The sequence below is a fragment of the Colius striatus genome, chromosome 1, assembly GCF_028858725.1.
Source record: "Colius striatus isolate bColStr4 chromosome 1, bColStr4.1.hap1, whole genome shotgun sequence".
NCBI classification, from domain to species: domain Eukaryota; kingdom Metazoa; phylum Chordata; class Aves; order Coliiformes; family Coliidae; genus Colius; species Colius striatus.
This window is the reverse complement of record NC_084759.1, coordinates 194,021,121-194,041,308: the sequence shown is the minus strand read 5'-3', so window position 1 is coordinate 194,041,308 and position 20,188 is coordinate 194,021,121. Positions and strand designations below refer to the sequence as shown.

Genomic DNA, 20,188 nt, shown 5'->3' with positions numbered 1-20,188 from the left:
GCGGCGGCGGCGTGCGGCGGGATAAGCGTCCCGGCGCGGCGCGCCTCCGCCCGCGCCTCCGCTGCTCCCGCGCCGCCTCCCCGCGGCGGGGCCGCACCGGCGGCGCTTCCCGGCAGCAGCTCGAGCGCGGGAGAGGGGCCGCGGCGCGGCAGCTTTAACCTGCGCGGTGCAGGCGGAACCCTCGGGCGGAGGCGGCAATGCCGGGGGATGGAGATAGCGGTGGCGCAGGGCTTTGCGGCGCGCAGGGGCTGGTGCACCGTCCTTTGGTGTCCCCCCGGCGCGGCGCGGCCCGGCCCGTCCGGAAGCCCCGGCGCTGCTGAGTAACGCATCCGGGGCACAGCCGGGCACAGCCGGGCACAGCGGCGCAGAGCAGCGCAGCGCGGCGCGGCCGAGCGGCGGGATGCCGGACTACCTGGGCGCCGACCAGAGGAAGACGAAGGAGGAGGAGAAGGAGGATAAGCCCATCCGCGGTGAGAGGCGGCCGCGCGGTCCCTGCGGCGCGGGGCGGGGCGGCGGTGCCGGCGGCCATGGCGGGGCCTGGAGCGGCGGCGCCGGGGCAGCGCGGCTGGAGCGAGGAAGGCTTTAACCTCCTCGCTAACGCGCTTTTCGATGCCTCGGCCGCCGGTCCCCGAGCGGCATCCCCGGCCCGGAGCTCGGGCTTGGCCGGTGCCGCCTCTGCGGCTCGGCGGGGCAGCAGGGGCAGTGTGTTACACGTAAACATCGGTCTGTGTTTGACAGGGTTCTGAGGGAATCATGGAATCGTAATGGTTGGGAAAGACCTTTAAGGTCATAGCGTCCAAACACTCGCCTCACACTGTCACTAAACTAAACCATATCCCTCAGCACTTCATCTTTTGAGTATCTCTAGGGATGGTGACTCCACCACCTCACGGGGCAGCCCATTCCAATGCTTAGTGGCGCTCTTGGTGAGAAAGTTCTTCCTAATGTCCAATATAAACCTTCCCTGGTGAAACTTGAGCCTGTTTCCTCTTGTCCTAAAACCAGAGACAGTTCAGTTTGGGTAAGTCTGCAGCCGGTTGTGGTGAAGTGGGTAACAAACACTGGTGGCGAAGGTGGTGGTGGGAGCCGCTGCCAGTCTGCAGCCAGGATCTGTAGGGTACAGCCTGGCCTCCTGCCCGAGGCTCTCCAAACTTCTCTTATGAAAGGCTCCTAAAAAGATTGATTTACTCTTCATAAGGCAAAAGGCCTGTTGTGGTTTAATAATTAGGTAAAAGATCAGCTTGGTAAAAGGCAATAGTTTCTTTTCCTTCCCTGGTGGAGTCCTGCAGAACTACATGTCAGACCCTGCCTGTTGCCACTTTTGTAGGGAATTCTGTGGAAGCAGGAGAGAGGGAGGTGGCAGATGGTCTTACCAGAGTGAAAATTGCCAGTTGTTCCTCAAGTTTGACTTTCATTTGCCTTTTTATTTCATGTTAGTAAATATTAAATAATGCACCTGGAAGCAAAATCAATTGCTGCCCCACACAAGACAAGGTTGCATCAATGCTATACATAATCAGTGATGGACTTTGAACTGTTTCCACTGCAGAAAGATTTTTAAATTGTAGCAATGTAGTACATATTTGTATTAGCCCATTGATTCTTTTTATAAGCAGGAAACAAGTAAGGGTCAACACACAAAAAAATCCACTCAAAATACAGTGTAATATGTACTGCACTCACATCTTCAATACTGTAGGATTTGGGCTCCCTCAATCATCAAAAGGTTCAGTGGAATTAAAAGATGAAGAAGAGAGAAGACCAATGTGAAGAAGTGTTCAGGTGAAGACTGTTGGTCCAGAAAAGAGCTTTTGTGGGAGGGGAGAGGGCCCATTGAGTGACACATGGCATGGAAGTAAATAGGGGGTGGCAGTAGCAGAGAGTTGTGTTTTCCTCGGTTAATTGAGAGAGTTGGTGGGAGTAGTCCCACAGAACTCCACAAAAACTTCCTCACTGCATGGCTGATGCTGCTTGTTCTGGTGAGGGAATTCTCAGCCTCAAGTACAAGTTTTATATTCCAAGTTTAAGTCAAGTAAAAAGAAGCACGATGCTGGTTTAAACCAGGTGATTCCTTCCTGTGTATTCTGCCGAAAGTTTCCAGGGATTCACAAACCAGACAGAAATATTCACGTCAGGAGAATTTTTAAAGGGCTGTTAATGTGTTCTGTGTGACCCAGAGTGGGAGCTTGCTCTGTGTTTGCCACAGTGATTGGAGAAGAGATGTTGGACCAAACTGTACATCTCTTCTAGTATGAACATTACATGTTTTACTGATTCCAGGCTGCTTTAGTAGGTTACAGTAGTTTTATGTTACTGAGACCAGCTTAGGTTCGTTTGCTGTTCCCCGCTACCGGGTGGCATTTGGGAAGAGAGGCATCAGTGGTGGAAAGTGGTGACAGGTTTTCATTGATGTTTTCTTAAACATTAAGAGACAAAAAGTTAAAAAGATCTAATTTTGGTATCTTCAGTTCCTTCTCTTTACAGCCATTGGTTGGTGAGCTGCTCTGAGTGAGGCAGAGTTTAAGTAACTTGCTTGCTGTGGGATCTGGGTGGTACAGAGTTTTGGACTGAAGACTGGAGACTCTAATTTGTTTTTCTTGAATGTCTGACGCTTCTTTGTTCCACTAGAAGCTTGAAAGAATCCCGTTAAAATGTATGTTTTCATCTTTTAGAAGCAGAATTGGTACTGGTGGTTTTGGTTTTAAATTGGAAACTAAGCCTTTCCTGTCTTATTTCAGCTCTGGATGAAGGAGATATTGCCTTGCTGAAAACCTATGTAAGTAACTTACATATATAAGGTTGTTGAAGAAAAAAACAAGGAAATTCTATTAGGAACTGAATGCAAGAGTGGAGGGATGTGTCTTTACGGAGTTCTTAGTAAATCTGCTTCTCTTACTGCTTTTCTTTCCTGCCAAAATCTTTCCCCTTGCAACGAGAAAGGCCCAAGCCCAACTCACAAGCCTAAAACTAATCCAGTAGCTGTGTTAGCTTGGAACTGAAGAAAGCTTTTTCTGTTTGTGCTTTGTGACTTGTAGATGACTGTCACAGCAGTCTAAGACCTAGGACATTACTTTTCTGTTGCCAAGTTGATGTGAAGGAAATCTTCTAAAGGAAATCCAGATCTGCTCACGTTAGGCAGGGCAAGATAGTAAAACATTTTATCCTAAGCAAGAATGTAACTTCTGATTGGCCCCACAATCTTTCTGCCATCTTCTGGGGATGATAGAAAGGCTGGGTAGGGCAGTTAAAGCACTCCTACAGGTGATTTTTCAGGTAATATGCAGAGAATCCCATCTATATGTCATTTTTACTAAGTCTTTTTTAAACTTTAGGAAAAAAAATAGTTTTAGAAGGAAGGCTGAACAGGTTTAAAAGAAAGCTAAATCCCTGAAGTTTACAAAAGTGAAAGGTTTCTACGTGTGCAATTAGTTCATTGTGTGTTGCTTCACTGTGGTTTTGCCAACAGAAATATTGTTGCTGGAACTTTGTGTTTGTTGGCTGTGACCAGCACTTGGCTGTGATACCAAGACAGTCTGTTGAGCACCTTGACTCTCATCAGCTATTGGCATGTTTTCCTAACGTAACATTATTTGTGTTACAAAACCCGTGTTTCTTTTCCAGGGCCAGAGCACCTACTCAAGGCAGATCAAGCAAGTAGAAGATGATATTCAACAACTGCTTAAGAAAATCAACGAGCTCACTGGTATCTTTCTTTCTTAAGATAACTTTCCGTAGCAGGGACACAGCTACCAAACCCTTTATTTGGTAACATGAGGTTTTTGCTTTGTAGGTGATGCTCTTTTTGGCTGTGCAGGGCTAACCCGTACATATGATTTTGTGCTTCCCTAGTTTAAGGCATTTTTATTCACCATTGTGATTTTTATGGATGAGGGTAGTGTGCCACAAATGCCCCTTTCTGTCACAAGGCAGCCTGTTGTGATTTTGTCAGGCTGCGCTCACACAGTGAATGAACTTCTGTAGGCTGCAAAACCCCGACGTCTCCTCAATGAGTAGTGGTAGCAGCCCTTGGATAACACAGCAAGGTGAATCAGAGCAGTTAGTTAGCATTTCAGATCAGCTGGTTTAAAATCAACTGATCACTTATGTCAGTTACAAGAAAAACTAATTTATTCCCTAATTTTTTGTTGTTTATTTCAGTGCTGTGAGTTTATTGCCCTGTTACTAGGCACTGTTACTATTGTTACCTCAGCTCTACCAGGAAGACTGCAGTTTCTCTTTTCCAGTAAAATCCTTGATATATCATAGAGATAGAACTTTTTATAACCACGTTTTGAAATATTTATTAGGTTTTTCATCTGTGTGAATCCCTTAGCTTCTGATACCTTGCACTAAAGCTTTCCCTCAGTGAAAGCACTTGCAGAGTTTCATTCCTGAAACTTTTAGAAATGTGTAAACATGAGGAAAAATTATTTTGCTGTTCAGGTGAGGGAGCCCTGGCATGGGCTGCCTGGGGAGGGGGTGGGGTCTCCTTCTCTGGAGGTCTTCGGCACCTACCTGATTGTGTTCCTGTGCAGCCTGATCTAGGTGGTGGTGCTTTGGCAGGGATATTGGACTAGGTGATCTCTAAAGGTCCCTTCCAACCCCTACCATTCTGTGATTCTGTGTTTATCTCTTGATAACCTCTCTTAATCTGGGTTGTAATCGTCCCCATACTGCAAAACTGAGCATGGCTGTACTGGTGTCAGCTGGCATAGTCACATAGTCACATGGGTCATTTCTCAAGGAAACATTTTTTAGGAAGTCTGTGAAAGATGCGTGTTTTGAGGATCTTAGAAAGCTTCCTGCAGGCTTCTGGCTAAGGTTCATGGTGTGGGAAGGATTGCTGTTGTACCAGTTAGCTGCTTCCTCCTCAGCTTGTCTGTGTTGTACATAGGAATCAAGGAGTCGGACACGGGCTTGGCTCCTCCCGCCCTCTGGGACCTGGCTGCAGACAAGCAAACCCTCCAGAGCGAGCAGCCACTGCAGGTTGCGAGGTGGGTCAGCTCTTCCCCTCGGCAGTGCAGCTGCATAGTGTTACAAAGGGGATTTACAACTTCTCTGTAGACTTTTTAAACAAAGGAAGTTCATGTGTTGTGCATAATGAAAGTGCTTTTTACCACCATGGAACTGTGTGAGGCTTGGTGATGTACCACGTACTTCATCCTTGTGCTTAGTCCTGTCGTTGTTGTATGATGCCATTGCAACAGCACAAGTGCAATGGCTGTTTTGGTATGTTTGGGAAACGGGACTCTTACCTTGGTGCCTGTACAAACAGCAGCCACTTTGTGTGTCTGAGTGTGTGTTCTGTGTTAGGTGTACAAAGATCATCAATGCAGACTCTGAGGATCCCAAGTACATTATCAATGTCAAGCAGTTCGCCAAGTTCGTGGTGGATCTCAGTGACCAGGTGGCACCTACTGACATAGAAGAAGGCATGAGAGTTGGGTGAGTCAAATAGTGCTGTTCTTATTGGCTTTCCTGGAGATCAAAGCCTTCTCACCTGACCCTTAATTTGACAGTTCAACAACTATGGTCTCATGTTTTTTCAGGAGTTGAAATGGTAACGCTGTCTTTCCGTGGGCAGACAGTAGCTGCCCTGCCTGCTGTGCTGGGGTCTTGGCATTTCCATGTCCCTCTGAGGAGAGCTGCACCTGGGGCTGGACCCTGGGGAGCTGGGGCTCAGCAGCTGTGTCTGGGCAGTGCCTGTGAGGCAGCTGCCTGCCCTTGCAGCCTGCACAGCCACACACAAGGAGGCTGACAGGCACCTGCACTGTTACTTTTAGAATTCTGCCAGTTTGTGGGATATTTTGAAGGTTACTTTTCAAAATACTTTGGGATTAATATTTTTGGAACCTTAAACTTTGCCACAGAGGAATTCCAGTTTCTAGCCCATCTGACTGTTAGCTTTATGGGCTTTATTATCTTTATGGTCTTCATGCCAGAGCAAAGAACAGCTTTAAAATTCCGTTTCTCATATTTCTACATGACAGTTTAACTAACAGGTATTAAAATAACAGTCTTTACACTTTCTCACCAGGGTGGACAGAAACAAGTACCAAATCCATATCCCTTTGCCTCCAAAGATTGATCCCACAGTCACCATGATGCAAGTGAGAACTGCCTTTATTATTACAACGTTGCTTTGGCTTGTAATTTTGATTACTTTGGCTGGATTTTGTTCTGGGCTGTTGAAAGCCTAGAGGGATTTCTAGCATCAGGCTATTAACATCCAGCTGTTAACTCCTTGCTCACCTTCTTCTTGTGCAGGTAGAAGAAAAACCAGACGTCACTTACAGTGATGTTGGGGGTTGTAAAGAACAGATTGAAAAGCTGAGAGAGGTGGTTGAAACCCCTCTGCTTCATGTAAGTAACTTCCAGATTGAAACCTTTCCAACATAAGTTGGTCATCTGTTACCAGTGGAAGGAACAAGAAAAGGTAACGTAGCTGAGTGTAAAGGCCTTTGTGAAAGGAGGCTGAGTTTCAGCAAGTGGAATCCCGCCGAGTGTGCTGTACACTGCTCTCCATGGATGGTTTTCTTCATTTCCATATACCCTTTGACACACATAATCTTCAGTTTGCACATCACCTTCCCTTCTGTTTCCCGCCATTACAGCCTGAAAGGTTTGTTAACCTCGGGATCGAGCCTCCCAAAGGAGTCCTGTTGTTTGGGCCGCCGGGGACAGGCAAAACCCTGTGTGCCCGGGCTGTGGCTAACAGGACTGACGCCTGCTTCATCAGAGTCATCGGGTCTGAGCTGGTGCAGAAGTACGTGGGGGAGGTAAGGGCCGGTGCTCCCGGGGAGTGGGGAGTGGGCTGTCCCCCAGGCATGGGGACACACGCCATGCTGGGTGTGATGTACTTGCTTGTTGGAGATGCAAGTAGGGGTGGAACTGTGAAATCACTGCAGATTGGGCAGTCAGAAGGCCTGAAGGCTCCTGTCATTGACGAAAGGGATTTTGTAGTGCAGAATTTAATCTGCACTTCAGGAGGACTCTAGGATTAGGATTCTGTTCCACTTATGTTTCACTTGGCCCTGAAGCTGAATGACTTTATCTGTACTTGTGAATTTGAGAACAGTATTTTCTCTGTCCTTTATAAATTGCTTTAAGATTTACGAATGTTCTATGTGTGTGTGCAAATAAGAGTTTCATTATTGGACATTTAGAAGTATTTTGAAGCATGAAAAGTTCAATTTTCATTGTTTTCCTTTACTGTGCTTTGAATCTTCAACAAAATCCCATTTTTTTTCTTTCAGGGAGCTCGAATGGTTCGTGAACTCTTTGAAATGGCCAGAACTAAAAAAGCTTGCCTTATATTCTTTGATGAAATTGATGCCATTGGAGGTATGTTTGTCGTACACAGAGCTCTAATCCCACACAAAAACTTTCAGGTTTTCTTTTCGTCTTGCAATTCTTTGTGTGTGTTGCTGCATTTTGAGAAATACCTTTGGAAATAGCTAGCAAGAAGCAGTTTGTGTAGATTGAACATATGTAACCCAGATGAGAAGGCATTGTTGCATGTTTGGAACACTCGGATTACTCAGACTTTAATGAAGATTCTCTGTATTGTCTTTGAAAACAATGCTGTTAAACCCCCTTTAGCTTCTCTACTTTGAAAATAGAACAATTTGTACACAGACAAGGGGGGAGGGTTTTCATTGTGAGGAGACAAAACCATCAGTTTCCCAGTTTGAGCAGCATGGCCAGTTGGTGGCAGGGAGAGGGACCCCTTTGTGTCAAGGCTGAGGACACAGTGCCTCCTACAACCCGCAGACCACGCCACTCACTCTTTGTTTGAAGTGGGACATTTCAAGTAACCCCTCACACCTCTTGGAAACTTGTCACAAATATTTGTATGCAGTTGAAAAATATTTGTCTGGGTGTCTTCTCTATAGCAGCTGTGGCAGGACCCCCACACTCTGCAGGTCCCTCTTTTACTCTCTTACTCAGTGAAACTGTCCCCTCTCCCCAGGTGCCCGTTTTGATGATGGGGCTGGGGGTGACAATGAGGTGCAGAGGACTATGCTGGAGCTGATCAACCAGTTGGATGGGTTTGACCCTCGAGGCAACATCAAAGTGCTGATGGCCACCAACAGACCTGATACTCTGGATCCTGCCCTGATGAGGCCCGGCAGGTTGGACAGGAAGATAGAATTCAGCTTGCCTGATCTTGAGGTGAGAGTGTCTTCTTTCCTGGTCAGTGTCCTCTGATAGCAGTCTTTCTGCAGTTGGGGCATTATTATCTGGAAGCAGCTGATGAGAATTAACAAAAGCAGCACTCGTAATGTACCTGACACCATGTGTAAATTTGGAGGATTAAAGATGTGCCAAAAAAGTTTTCCCACAGTGACCAACTCCCTCCCTGGCTGAGCAGCTGTGGTGCACAGCTGCATTCACTGGGTGGTGCTGACTCAACAGATAATCCTTTAACCACATCCCTGATTTAGCCTGAAGTTGGAATGTGCTTTGTTTGTCTCTTTTGAGAGATTTCTTGAGCTACAGCTACCATTAAAGCTCTTTTTAAAGTTATTTTCTTAATTTCATATCATGAACATTTAAACATGCTCACCTACATGTGGGAAACTAGTTGGGCAGCAAAGGAAAGATTTTCTATCTGCCCTTGCCCTGCACACAGCCAGCTGCATGCTGAGGGTCACCACCTCCTTCAGACCATGAACGCTTCTGTCCTCCCTTTTCTCAGGGCCGAACTCACATATTCAAGATACACGCTCGTTCCATGAGCGTCGAAAGAGACATCAGATTTGAGCTGTTGGCCCGGCTGTGTCCTAACAGCACAGGTAAGCTGCGTTTTGACATTTCCTATGAACAATGCTGTGTGTGTTTCCCATCCCCGTGTGGGCAGCACTGCATGCCTCACCCCTGTGTCTGCAGGCGCCGAGATCCGCAGCGTGTGCACGGAGGCCGGCATGTTCGCCATCCGCGCGCGCCGCAAGATCGCCACCGAGAAGGACTTCCTGGAGGCAGTCAACAAGGTCATCAAATCCTACGCCAAGTTCAGCGCCACTCCCCGCTACATGACCTACAACTGAGGTCTCAGAAGGTTCTTCCTGTTGTTAAATCCCTCTGTGAAACAAAAATCCAAATGTAGCAATTTGTGTCTTGTTCTTGGAAGCCAGAAATAAATGGGCTGTTCCAAACGGTAGGTGTGAGTTCACGGTGTGTGTGCTGCTGCTGTAGGAGAAAACCTCAGTGAGAATCTAGTAACAGCCTCAACCAGCGTGGTGTTTTTAAATCAGATACATGGCCAATGTTAGAAATCCAAAGTTCAGATCCCTGGTTACCGTTTACACCCCAAACCTTACCATCTAAGCTACAGAGCTAAAAACTCCGAGTGACTGCAGTGGTTCTAGGTGTGTGCGCAGAAAGACCGGTGTGGTGCTCAGCACTGAGGTGTCGTCTGGGCCAACAAAACTCCAGGAACTGCCACAGAAAAGAGCTGGGGAGAAGGCATAGGTACACATGTACACACACAGAGCTCAGCTCAGGGCCTTGCTGCTCCAAGTCATTGCTCAGTGTAGGGAAGAAGATACATTTTTATCTGCCCCTGGGTGAGTGCTCTCATAACTAGGGGTTTTTCTTCAGTGGTTTTCTTCATCACTGTTGCTGAGATTCTTGTTTCTTAGAAAATAAATAGTACATGGGTCAAGGAGGAGGAAGAACTGGGTGCATTTTTTTAGCACTGAAGGAAGATTCCTTTTTCCCCTTCCTGCTCTAAAAAAGGCTGAAAGTTGACATCAGTTTGTTAGTGAGCACTAGGCTGCATGTTCCTTGGGTGCTCCTCACCCAGGTGAGGACCCTGCTTGGTCCTGATGCTGCAGGAGCTGGGCAGTACCTACCAGCAGTACCTGCTGGCAGCAAGTGACATTGAAAGGTCGATCTTGATGGGATGGTTTGGGCAATGAAAAGCACCAACCAGCCTTTCATTTTTATTTTTTTTCCCCCAGTGTTGCATTAAGGTTTGGAAGAGGTGGGGGAAGAGCTTGAAGAAATACATAGGGGAAAAAAATGCTTTTGGGAACTGCTTTGTCTTGGGAGCAAGAGAAGTTTTGTTAAGTCACATTTTGATACACCTGATGTCAATTGATCAAGCTCAGAGTCTGAAGGCACTTCACTTTTTGAAAGAAGTTTGTACAACAGGAATGCAGAGCAGGCGCTGCACAGATATTGTTAGGAGATAGCCCAATGTCAGTATCTCCATCAGCAAACTTGGGCCAGCCTGTGGCTCTGCCCCTGTCTGCTTGAAAAACTATCTCAATAGTTGTGGGGTATTTTGGTAAGAACATTTTGGGGAGGGATGCAAGGTTACTGGTGGGACAGAATTCTTTGCAGTTGGAGTGTGAAGGAAAGCACTTCGGGAAGCAGCAGAGAGCATCTCTGTTTCTCAAAAGCAGCACTTGCACTTTCCTCATCCTTAACTAGAAAGTACAGGTAAGTACATACCAGGTATCCTGAATTATCATCAGTACTCTTGCCAAAGAAAAGGAGAGGGAGAGTAATATTACTCTGATATATAAGAGGTGTCAAATGGGCCTTTGGCTGCCCAGCAGTACTTGCTGTGGTGGGGCTTCAGCAGTCAGACTGGCGAGGGGTAGAACAGCCCGTATGTTTAAAGGATGTTGTTTGGCTAATCCAGCCCTGACAAGCCTGAGGCAGGATTTACAGTTCTAGATCCCAGTCTGTTAATGAGTGCAGGAAGGAGGCGCTGGTGTGCTTCAGTTGGTGGCAGCACAGCACAGGCAGACCGGCCCTGAGCTGCCGGGTGTCATCCCACCGGCTGTGGGGCCCCTTCTGCGGGTCCCAGGAGGGGCTGGGGCCTGGCAGTGCCACAGGGGCTGAGCCGGCTCTGGGCACAGGTATTCAGTCGGGCCCAGGGAGTGCAGCTGTTGGTGCTGAGATGGGCAATGCTGCATTGAGCCTGAGGCCTGGCTGCAGAGGGCTTCCTGTGGGTGGAGGGGAGAAGCCTTCCCAGCGCTCCCCCCTCAGCCACAGACACCCGCAGGCCCCAGGGCCTTGGCTTGTCCCACGTGGCATTTCACCCCCCAAAAGAGTGTAAAGTTTTGACAAGTCCTGATCATCACTTTATTTCAGAAGGATTCTACTGTGAACTGCAGAGACTACTTAGTTAAAAACTGAAGCTGCAGCAAGCTGAAAGTAGAAAAATATACTGTATGTGGTACAAAGGTTTGTTAAACTAGTTAACATTATAAAACATACCAAAAGTTGTTTAAACAAACATGCACAGTGTGTTGACATGTTCAATTCATCCTTTGAACTCCAGCTAAGCAGTAATTTCTGATGCAGAAAGCTTCCTATCCCTGTTGGCCAAGGAGGCTGAGGAAATCTCTTCCCCAGCTGCTCCTATGTCTTGGGAAACTGAGTTTACCTGAAGCAAGCCCTAACTGCAACTGAGCTTGAAGCAAAAGTATGTTCTGCATTTTAAGAGAGTGAGAGGATGTCATTTGAATTCCCTTATGCACAGGGCCTCTGATTTGAGGGTGCTCAATAGGATGGCACCTGTAGGGAAACAGTTGGAGGTTCCCCCTGTGCTCAGCTCCAGAGCAGCTGCTGTTAGGGAAACACAGGTCTTGAAGATTTCTTTCTTCTAATCAAATTCCATTTCCATGTTTCTCATCTCACACCTGAAGTTCAGCAATAGTGCAGGGGCCAGGGTGTGAAGACAAATCAAACCCCCATCATGCTACTGTTTCTTTTAAAAACCCACACACATAATTAACTCTTTGGAGTTCTATTGAAATCTATTTCTCAAAGCACTGAAAAGCTGAGGCAGAAGCAGCACTGCTGGTGGGAAGAGGTCTCAGGCAACAGAAAAGTCTTGTCTTTTTTTAAGACCACTAAGACTTTATCCCTTGTCTATATTTTGATTCCTGCTTAAGAGACTGCATCCAGGACATCACTTCTTAATTTAATAGGCTTCACTCCTGCCTTAAACCAGTTTTGTCTTCAAACTTTGAAGCTAAACTCATTTCTATTCTTTTCTAGAAAGCATAATGAGGTCTGGGCAGTGAAAGTGCCTTATGGTTAATGTAATGACTAAATGAGTTTGTAACTGGGAGTTCACTTTGTGTGAGAAGTGCTGAGGCAATGAAGAGTTCAGACAGGTTGGGTATTTTAAAAAATAACTGTACCATCCAGGTTTAAAAAGAGTACCAGCAAAATGCCACCAGTGTGAGTCCACTGATCCAGATGATTGATTATGGCAATCTATACCACTCTGTTGTCTGCAGAGGCTTTACCAGACAGCAAAGGGGAGTTCTGTAAAAACACTGGTACAGTGCATTGCAAGTGCAGAACAGTCCTTTCCTGCAAGATCCCACCTCATAGTGGGTTAAAGTGCCCATTTCCTCAACAGGAACAGGAATGTCACCTTGTTTGTCAGATTCTGATTGTAGCAGAAAACGCTGCATTTCCTTGTCTTGCATAATTTTGTGCCTGTATGTTGCTGAAGGCCATACCCTGATTGAAAATAAAAACTGAAGAGCACCAAGGCTTCCAATTCCTTATCCACTCCTCCTAGAGAAAATCAGCACCACCCTATACCCGTAGATACCAACAGCCTTAGGCTCTCGTTAAACTGTGCAAATTACATGTTCAGAAAGAGTCCATCAGCATAAGATGATGTGCCTTCCATTCCCCTCAGCACCACTCTTCAGAGGTCAGTGTCAGTCTGGGAGGCCGAGCCGCCCTTCCCTTGGCAAGCGAGGACGGCGTCATGAATGCTGGGGAACAGCAACGCTCTTGGTACAGCGGTGTCAAAGAAATCCAGTCTGGTCAGCTCACTCCTGACAGGGCCTACAATGTAAACCCACACACGTGGCATCAGGGTGTGAACTGAAGCACAAGGATGGGTAGCTCAGAGAGATGACAGTAACTTGCTCTCTTACTTGTCATTACTTAAAACATTTAAAATAGCCAGGTGGATCATGGGCTACTTCTAGTCCCAACGGGTAATTCTCTTATCCAGCCATGCACAGAGGCCTCTTCTTGGCAGAGGACGCTACAATTTCAAGTATCAGAAACTTGGAACCTTGCAGGCTTTTCTCCTATCATATTGTTACAATGTTGAGACACAATGGTGTGGCACATACAATTTGCCAGCTGGAACAAAAGGGACCACAATCTAGTCCTCACAGAACTCATTACTTAGTGCTCTACTTTCACTGAAGTGAAAGCTCTCATGCATATATGCTTGCTTGTCCTCAAATCCAGCTTGATGTGAGGTAAGTGCCGATGTTACTGAGGCATCTGGCACCAGAAAATTCAGAGTCAGAGGGAAAGAGATGAAACCCAATCTCTCCCATAAAGCTTACAGAAGCAATAAATCCCAACTCACCGCTGCAGCTGGCAATGCAGACCCCCACCCCGACTTCTTTGTATTCTTTTATAATCTGCAAGAGAGTTCAGGTGGGGTTAAGCCCAGTTCAATTCAGGTGGGGTTAAGCCCAGTTCAATTCAGGTGGGGTTAAGCACAGTTCAGTTCAGGTGGGGTTAAATTCACAGTTCAGGTGGGATGAAGCTGGAACACAAAAAGTTCCACTTAAATATAAGAAAAAGTATTTTACTGTTCAGGTGAGGGAGCCCTGGCACAGGCTGCCCAGGGAGGGTGTGGAATCTCCTTCCTTGGAGGTCTTTAAGACCCACCTGGATGCGTTCCTGTGTGACCTGATCTAGGTGGACCTGCTTCTGCAGGGGGGTTGGACTAGATGATCTCTAAAGGTCCCGTCCAACCCCTACCATTCTGTGATTCTATGAAGCCAGGCTCAGTGCTGCCCACCTGCCTTCTGGGAGGAGTCAGACCGAGTGAGGCACAGGACTACCTGAGCTGCCATTCACACCTCCTGCTGACAGGCTCCTTACTCAGTATCCCACAGGTTTTCTATGGGTTTTTATGAGGAAAAAAATAACCCTACTTACTGATTTTAATGTTTTTGCTCCAACTGAATCCACAAAGTTCACCGGGGCAAAATCAAGAATTAAAGCGTGGATGTTTGGTCTGGGCTCCACGAAACGTTCCTGCTCATCGGGAGGTGGCTCTGCTGCACCGGCATCGGCGCCTGCAAATTTGCCGTTTACAGGTAACTCATCATTTGCTATCTCGTGTTTCACACTGGCTTCCACGTCGTTTGTCTGGGACAGAAGATAAATAAAGCTTCCTGTCAGCCAACACCTTCTCAGTGTAGATCCCTCTTCTCCCCACATTCATCCTTTCTTTCAGCCTTTAAAAGTCTAGTATGGCTCCTGAGTGCTGCAGAACTGCCTCTGCAGCCACACATCCTTCCCCATCTTACATACATCAAGGTTTGTTCTCCTACACCCGGCCTTTCTGCAGTCATGTGCAAGCAGCTGAAAGCTGCCATCCGAGTGAATTATCCTTTTCCTTCAAATGCTGACTCCTGCCCATATTGTTTTACTCCATTTCCTTGCCTTGTCCCTGCTGACCCTGTCAAGGCTTATATATTCAAAAGAAGCAGTAGCAACCAGGCTCTTCAGCTGGGCATTTAGTTGGTTTCCTGTGGTAAAAGCTCCCACCATGGAGGTGAATTTAAACATGCACAAGAGCACAAGCATGTTTTAAACAACCTTGTCGATGCCTCTGCCTCACTTAACCCTCCCAGGGCTTGCAGGGTGGGTGGCAGCCTTACAGAGGCTGCTGATTGGAATGAATTTTATTGTATCCTAATTAATGTCATTAGATCCTATTTTTGCAGGGTTATTCCAAGTGTGTGGGGAGAGGCAGAAGCAAAGTCCCTACAGTTTCTGCCGACACCACAGCTGAGCCAGCGGGGCAATGTGGAAAGGCTCTGCCCCACGCTGTGCCACCTGAATGCAGTCCAGGTCCAGCACAATTATCCAACCCAGCCACAAGTCTCTGGTCCTTACATTGTTCCTCAGTAGCCTGTCCCGCCATGCACTGCTTGCTCCCTCAGCTTTCTTGCCAGAGCAGCACTCTGCAGCGTGTATAAACAAGAGTGGTCACAGCAGAGAGCAGCATGTAAGCTGATAAAGCAGAGGAATAAGCTGATATTTACCGAGGAATTCACTAGTTTCAGCACAGCTTTCTTTCTGAGTTTGTTTGCTGCCTTTATTTCCTTGGCGTGCCTCTTCCGAGCTTTCCTCCTTGCTGCTAATATGGCACAAGGGTCCACTCCTGTCTGCCAAGAAAAGAAAGCGCCGTCAGAAGAGATCCAGCTTGGTAGGATGACATTGCAGTGTCAATTAGCACTGAGTTCATTGCTGTTGTGGATTTAAAATACAAGCCTCCATTGTTCAGCTTTCCCTGCTGGAGGGTGAGAACAGTGTAGTGTAAGAAGGAATAATCTTGGCAAGCACCGTGTTAACAAGATGAGATGCAGCACGTTCGTTTCTTGAAATCAGAGTGTGCTGTATTTCAACCGAAGGCTGATTGGAGTGCAGAGAGCAAAGGGGAGAGAGGTGCACTTGGAAACAAATCGCTAGTACCTCTTGCTTTGTGAAGGGAAGTACCACCCACCTGTTCTGTGTAAGACTCATCATGGGAGCTACAGAAAAATGGTGGAGAAGTTAGTAAGGGTGTGACTGCCCATGGCTGGGCAGCTCTGCCTGTCCTGGCCGCTCCCTGGTGACTCGTGCTCATGAGTGGCACAAAATGCCCACATTGTTCCTGCACTCCAGTAATGGCTGGCACCCAAGGAGGAAGCTTTTACTCCCAGACATACTGTTTTCAGTTCAGCAGCTACTTTTTTCCTTCTGGGAAAAGGTATGTGTCTGAGCAGCCTGTGCTCTGCCCCCACCAGACTTCCCACTCACCAGCAGTGAGAACCCATCTCCATTTGTCCATTTATTCCCTCCCACTGTGATGTTGCTCTCCAAGATGACTCAGCTGGCTGGGGGGTGACCTTCTTGTATTTTACTGATGAACAGGGGCCACAGGCTGAGAAACACTGTGCTAGGGGCTACAAACTGAGAAACACTGTGCTAGGGGCTACAGACTGAGAAACACTGTGCTAGGGGCTGCCCTGAGGCAGCTGAAGGATGAGCATGTTTCAGAAGTCAGTGTGACTTTTCAAGATACAGACATTACAGAATTTGCTTGACTCACCTTTTTCTTCAGTGCACTCATATATGACTCACTGTTGGCAAAGTACAGGGATGCATTAGCTTGAAATATTTTTATTCCAGGATACTCTTTAACCTAAGGAAAAGAATATTGGATTTGCATGGTTAAGTATTACCTGCACTAGAAGAAAAGCACCCGCTTGATCATGAGCCACCTGAAGATGCAGCAGCCCAGGAGCCAGCCCTGCATGGTTACCAGCAGGTGTCAAACCAAGACAATAAAGATTGTCACTGTGGTGAGCAAAGCCCATTGGAAGATGAGAAGCTCCTCCTTTCCCAGGGCAATACTGCTCACCCTCAATGCTGTGTAACTCTTCTTTATAAGAACAAAACATACAGCCATGAAAAGGAACTGCATATTTGCAGTTCTCTGCAGTTGCTAGCTGCAGCTGGTATCACCCTGAGGAAATCACGCAGATCCAGAAATGCCTCCTTTTAGCCTCTCTTTCTACAGACATAAGGACTCATTTCCTTCTTGTTTTTCTTTCCTGTCTCCTCAGGTACCAAACCAGAGCCTTTCAAAGCTGTAGCTTTAAGCAGGCCTTCAGACAGGTCTTGGTATCACTCCTTTCCTCCAGTTTAAATGAAGCCATCTCTAAGCAGGCTGCACTCTGACATTTTAGATGCCAACAACCTGGCCAGCAGCAGAGATCCAGGCTGCCATAAGCTGCCAATATTTATGAGAACAGCATTTATAAGAAGCTAAGTGCATGGCGACCAGTGGAGCCCTTAATCATGTATATTTAACGAAGGGATGGGTGGAGGCAGGGAGATGCTGTTTTGAACAGTTTATGTGATTCTGAGGAAAGTATCTGTTTAGATCCTGGGTTCCAAGGATGTCATACAGTACTGCCACAGAAGCAGAGAAGGTGGTTCTGTATGCACCTCTGAACAGAGTGGGTTTAGCAGCTCTATTCTTATCAACCTTTCCACTTTGTACAAGCTACTATAATGGAACTAGTAGAAAGGTTACCACCTCCTGGTCAAATGTACATTCATTACAAAAAGCTAGCATTTGGAACAAAATTGCTTTCCCCTACTAAAATCAAATCTCTTTCCCTTCCACACAGGTGGATGCTGGGCAGACAGCACTGCATGTGCAGCAGGGCATGGCCAAGCTGAAGATTGTCACATTGTCTTCGTTACACTACATGAAACTCTTCAATGCAGAAGAACACACTCCTACCTCCTTGTACTCTTCCACGTCACAGTAAATGTCAGTGTCAGGCACCCGACCAAGGATTCTGTACTGAGGGCTAGAGAGAAATGGAAGCAAACACTTCAGTATCATCACTTGTAAAAATGAGTGTTTGATATAGATTGAAACTTATTTCAAACTATCACTCTGCAGTGCCTGTCTGGTACAGGCTTATCTAAACGTGGTCAAATGCAGTAGTTTATGGCAGGGACTCAAAAAGGGGGCCATTTGGTGACTAGACAACCCTGTTTCTGTCAGTGCAAAACCAGTTTCTAAACTTAGCACTGTAATGTTTTCATTTTCTGAGAAGTGTTGGCCAAAGCATGCAATGGTACAGGGCAGATCCTCTTCAGCGTGAACTGATGCATCTCCATGGACTATCTTGCAAATGCAGAAACTCACTCTGGCAGAAAACATACTGCAGTGTCAAAGAGCCACGCTGCTCCAGGTTCTGCCTGAGCAGATGAACACTCCCAGCTCACAAGCAGTGTGACAGTCAAGTACATTACAGTTCTGTTTGCAAGAACAAAACTGCATAGAGATGACAGAAAATGACTGTCACTAACGCAGACTGGAAATCTCGGGATTTGGTTTCATTCCAATGCACACTGAAACCAAGACTTTGACATATTTTCCACCTAGATGTCCCACACCTGTAGCCTAGAAGCCTCACGTGACAGTTCTATGCACACGTGCAAGAAATAACTTTGCTGTAGACCTGGAAAGTATCTCAGTAAAAGCTTTGATCATCACAGTAAAAGAAGTGATTTGAAACCAACTAGAAGTGCAGGTATGACTTTTTTTGGTGAATTAGAACTTCCTTATAAAATACCCTAAAGGCTCACCTAGTGATAACCTGACACAACCTCTGCTTGACAGTGACAGTGCACACAAAATGTAATCATTTACTGAAATTGCATCAAGCAGATCTGAGTCCTAAATGCTAGGCATTAGAAAAAGTAAACAAGAAGATTAACAAATGTAAGAAATCAAAACCCTTCTGTCTAATATTGAAATAGCAAGTTCATGCCCTCTAGAAAGTTTGTTCTCACGAAAAATAAATGAAGCCTGGATCAAAGCCACATGGTATGACCTACAGTACGAAGCAGATTCTATACTGTATGCAGCTGAAGAGGGTGAAAAGGTCTTCTGCTTATTTGCATCCCTTAAATAAACCAACCCACATAGAAGATCAGCAATGACCAATTTTGATAAAGAAGAAATCTGACCTTTGTGTTCTGTAAATAACAGTTATCATTGCAAAGGCTACTGCAGTAAGCAAACCATAGTCTAGTCCCAGGAAAAGAGAAGCCACAAAAGCTACCACCCAGATGGCCTAAAACGAAAAAAAAAGGTCTGAATTATTATGCATCTTTTTCTGTGAACAGCAAAAACAGCAGAATTCAATGTCAACACCCATGAATCACTCCTGATCAGGAACAGGCTATAATGCAATCTGTCATAAGGGCAGACTACAGTTGCCTTAAGCTTTTACAAGGGCATGAAAGCTCGAGGCACACCAACATGACATCTAACTAACTGTCACATATTAATTCACACCTCAATTCCTGTTCTCTGAGGAACCCTGTCATACCATCAGACTCCAAATACCTTGGGATTAAAAAAATATTTAAGGCCTCAATATTTAAGCTCTCACTTACTTCCATCAGCCAGTTAATCCAGGAGAAAAATGCCACAAAACATTCCCTCCCATACACTCTGTTCTGGCCCACTCCAGCCAGGTTTTTGGTTTGTCTTAAAAGACAAGGAAAATACCTTCAAGTAGTTTTCTTTGCTGCTGATTTTCAAATGCTTCTCAGACATTGCCACAACCTTCAGTGCAGTTCCTGTGGCAACACTGCAAAAGCTTTGGTTTTACTCCAACCAAACTACTTCTGACCTGAGTTAAAGGTTGTTGAACAACAACAAAGACATTCTTGTCTGCAGTAGATCCCTCTGCTAGGGTGATCACTTACAGCTCCGCATCTTATGTTCCTCTGCAAATCATCACCAATTTGTAACTCTTTCCTAAATTTCTACCCTATTTGGGGGATTAGGAAGAAGAGGAGCAACAGATTTAATACAGTAAAACAGCTGCAGTGAGCTGTGCATTCATTACTCACCAGCTCAATCTTACTGGTTCTCCAGAAGTGTGTGACATCTCCAAACTGCTTAAACATTCCTTTCAGGTTCACCATGACGATTGCAGCTAGCACTGTCTAAGAATATTACACACATGCAATTTTCAGGAGCAAAAAAACCCTAATGCCAAGTTAAGAACTTCAAAACATCACAAAGTATTACTGTGCTTTGTAGAACTGACACAAGTCTACTGAATAGATCCCAGCTTTTCAAGTAGTTCAGCGGAGATATGCTTGTACTGCAGCTATAGAAGTGGCAAACCAGAGGCAGTAGAGTTTGAGTTTCTCTTTCCTGGCAAGAGAAGTCACATGTTCCCAAGCTTCATGCTGCTGCAATTACAGTGCCTGTAGTGCCTGAAGCCACCAGCCTATAATCTCAAATTCAAGTTTCTCTACAATATACTGCAACAATTTCTGCAACAGTCATACAAGTGTAACGCCAGCTACACCTCCTCTAAACCCCTCTGGAATTGCGTATCATCCTACACATGTCACCAGAAACAAACTGCTTGGTCTTTTTGAAGTCAGAATATATTAAACTCATGTAAATTTATTTTTATACAAAAAAAGGTAAAACTGCAGCAAAACCAACTTATTACACTGAGCAGTCACCCAGCCCCAAACCTTTCCTAGCTGAACAATTACATACTTTTAACTTTTTAACCTTCTCCCAGAATTCCTATGCTGCAATTAAATGCAGCCAGCAGGTCCAGGG

The 20,188-nt window shown here is 46.0% G+C and overlaps 2 protein-coding genes across 13 annotated transcripts in view; one reads left to right on the top strand and one right to left on the bottom strand.

Annotated features, from left to right (window-relative positions):
* Window positions 1-281: 281 nt before the first annotated feature.
* Window positions 282-9,163, top strand: PSMC2 (proteasome 26S subunit, ATPase 2). Its single transcript, XM_062019294.1, has 12 exons — window positions 282-470; window positions 2,739-2,776; window positions 3,622-3,703; window positions 4,895-4,994; window positions 5,314-5,445; window positions 6,038-6,110; window positions 6,268-6,363; window positions 6,615-6,779; window positions 7,257-7,344; window positions 7,973-8,175; window positions 8,702-8,798; window positions 8,893-9,163. Exons 1-12 carry the CDS (start codon window positions 401-403, stop codon window positions 9,048-9,050), a joined length of 1,302 nt encoding a protein of 433 aa, XP_061875278.1. The 5' UTR covers window positions 282-400; the 3' UTR covers window positions 9,051-9,163.
* A 1,926-nt stretch (window positions 9,164-11,089) lies between these two features.
* The window catches only part of SLC26A5 (solute carrier family 26 member 5), a 36,689-nt gene continuing 27,590 nt past the window's right edge, over window positions 11,090-20,188 (bottom strand). For 6 of the 12 annotated variants that reach the window (XM_062019201.1, XM_062019191.1, XM_062019181.1 and 3 more), the window contains 8 exons: window positions 19,456-19,551; window positions 18,562-18,668; window positions 17,321-17,390; window positions 16,118-16,210; window positions 15,069-15,191; window positions 13,954-14,166; window positions 13,373-13,427; window positions 11,090-12,831 (listed from right to left, as the gene is read on the bottom strand). In XM_062019201.1, the coding sequence (XP_061875185.1) occupies window positions 12,689-12,831; window positions 13,373-13,427; window positions 13,954-14,166; window positions 15,069-15,191; window positions 16,118-16,210; window positions 17,321-17,390; window positions 18,562-18,668; window positions 19,456-19,551 (900 nt within the window). In that variant the 3' untranslated portion in view covers window positions 11,090-12,688. The other 6 variants (XM_062019237.1, XM_062019246.1, XM_062019255.1 and 3 more) reach the window with 6 other exon arrangements.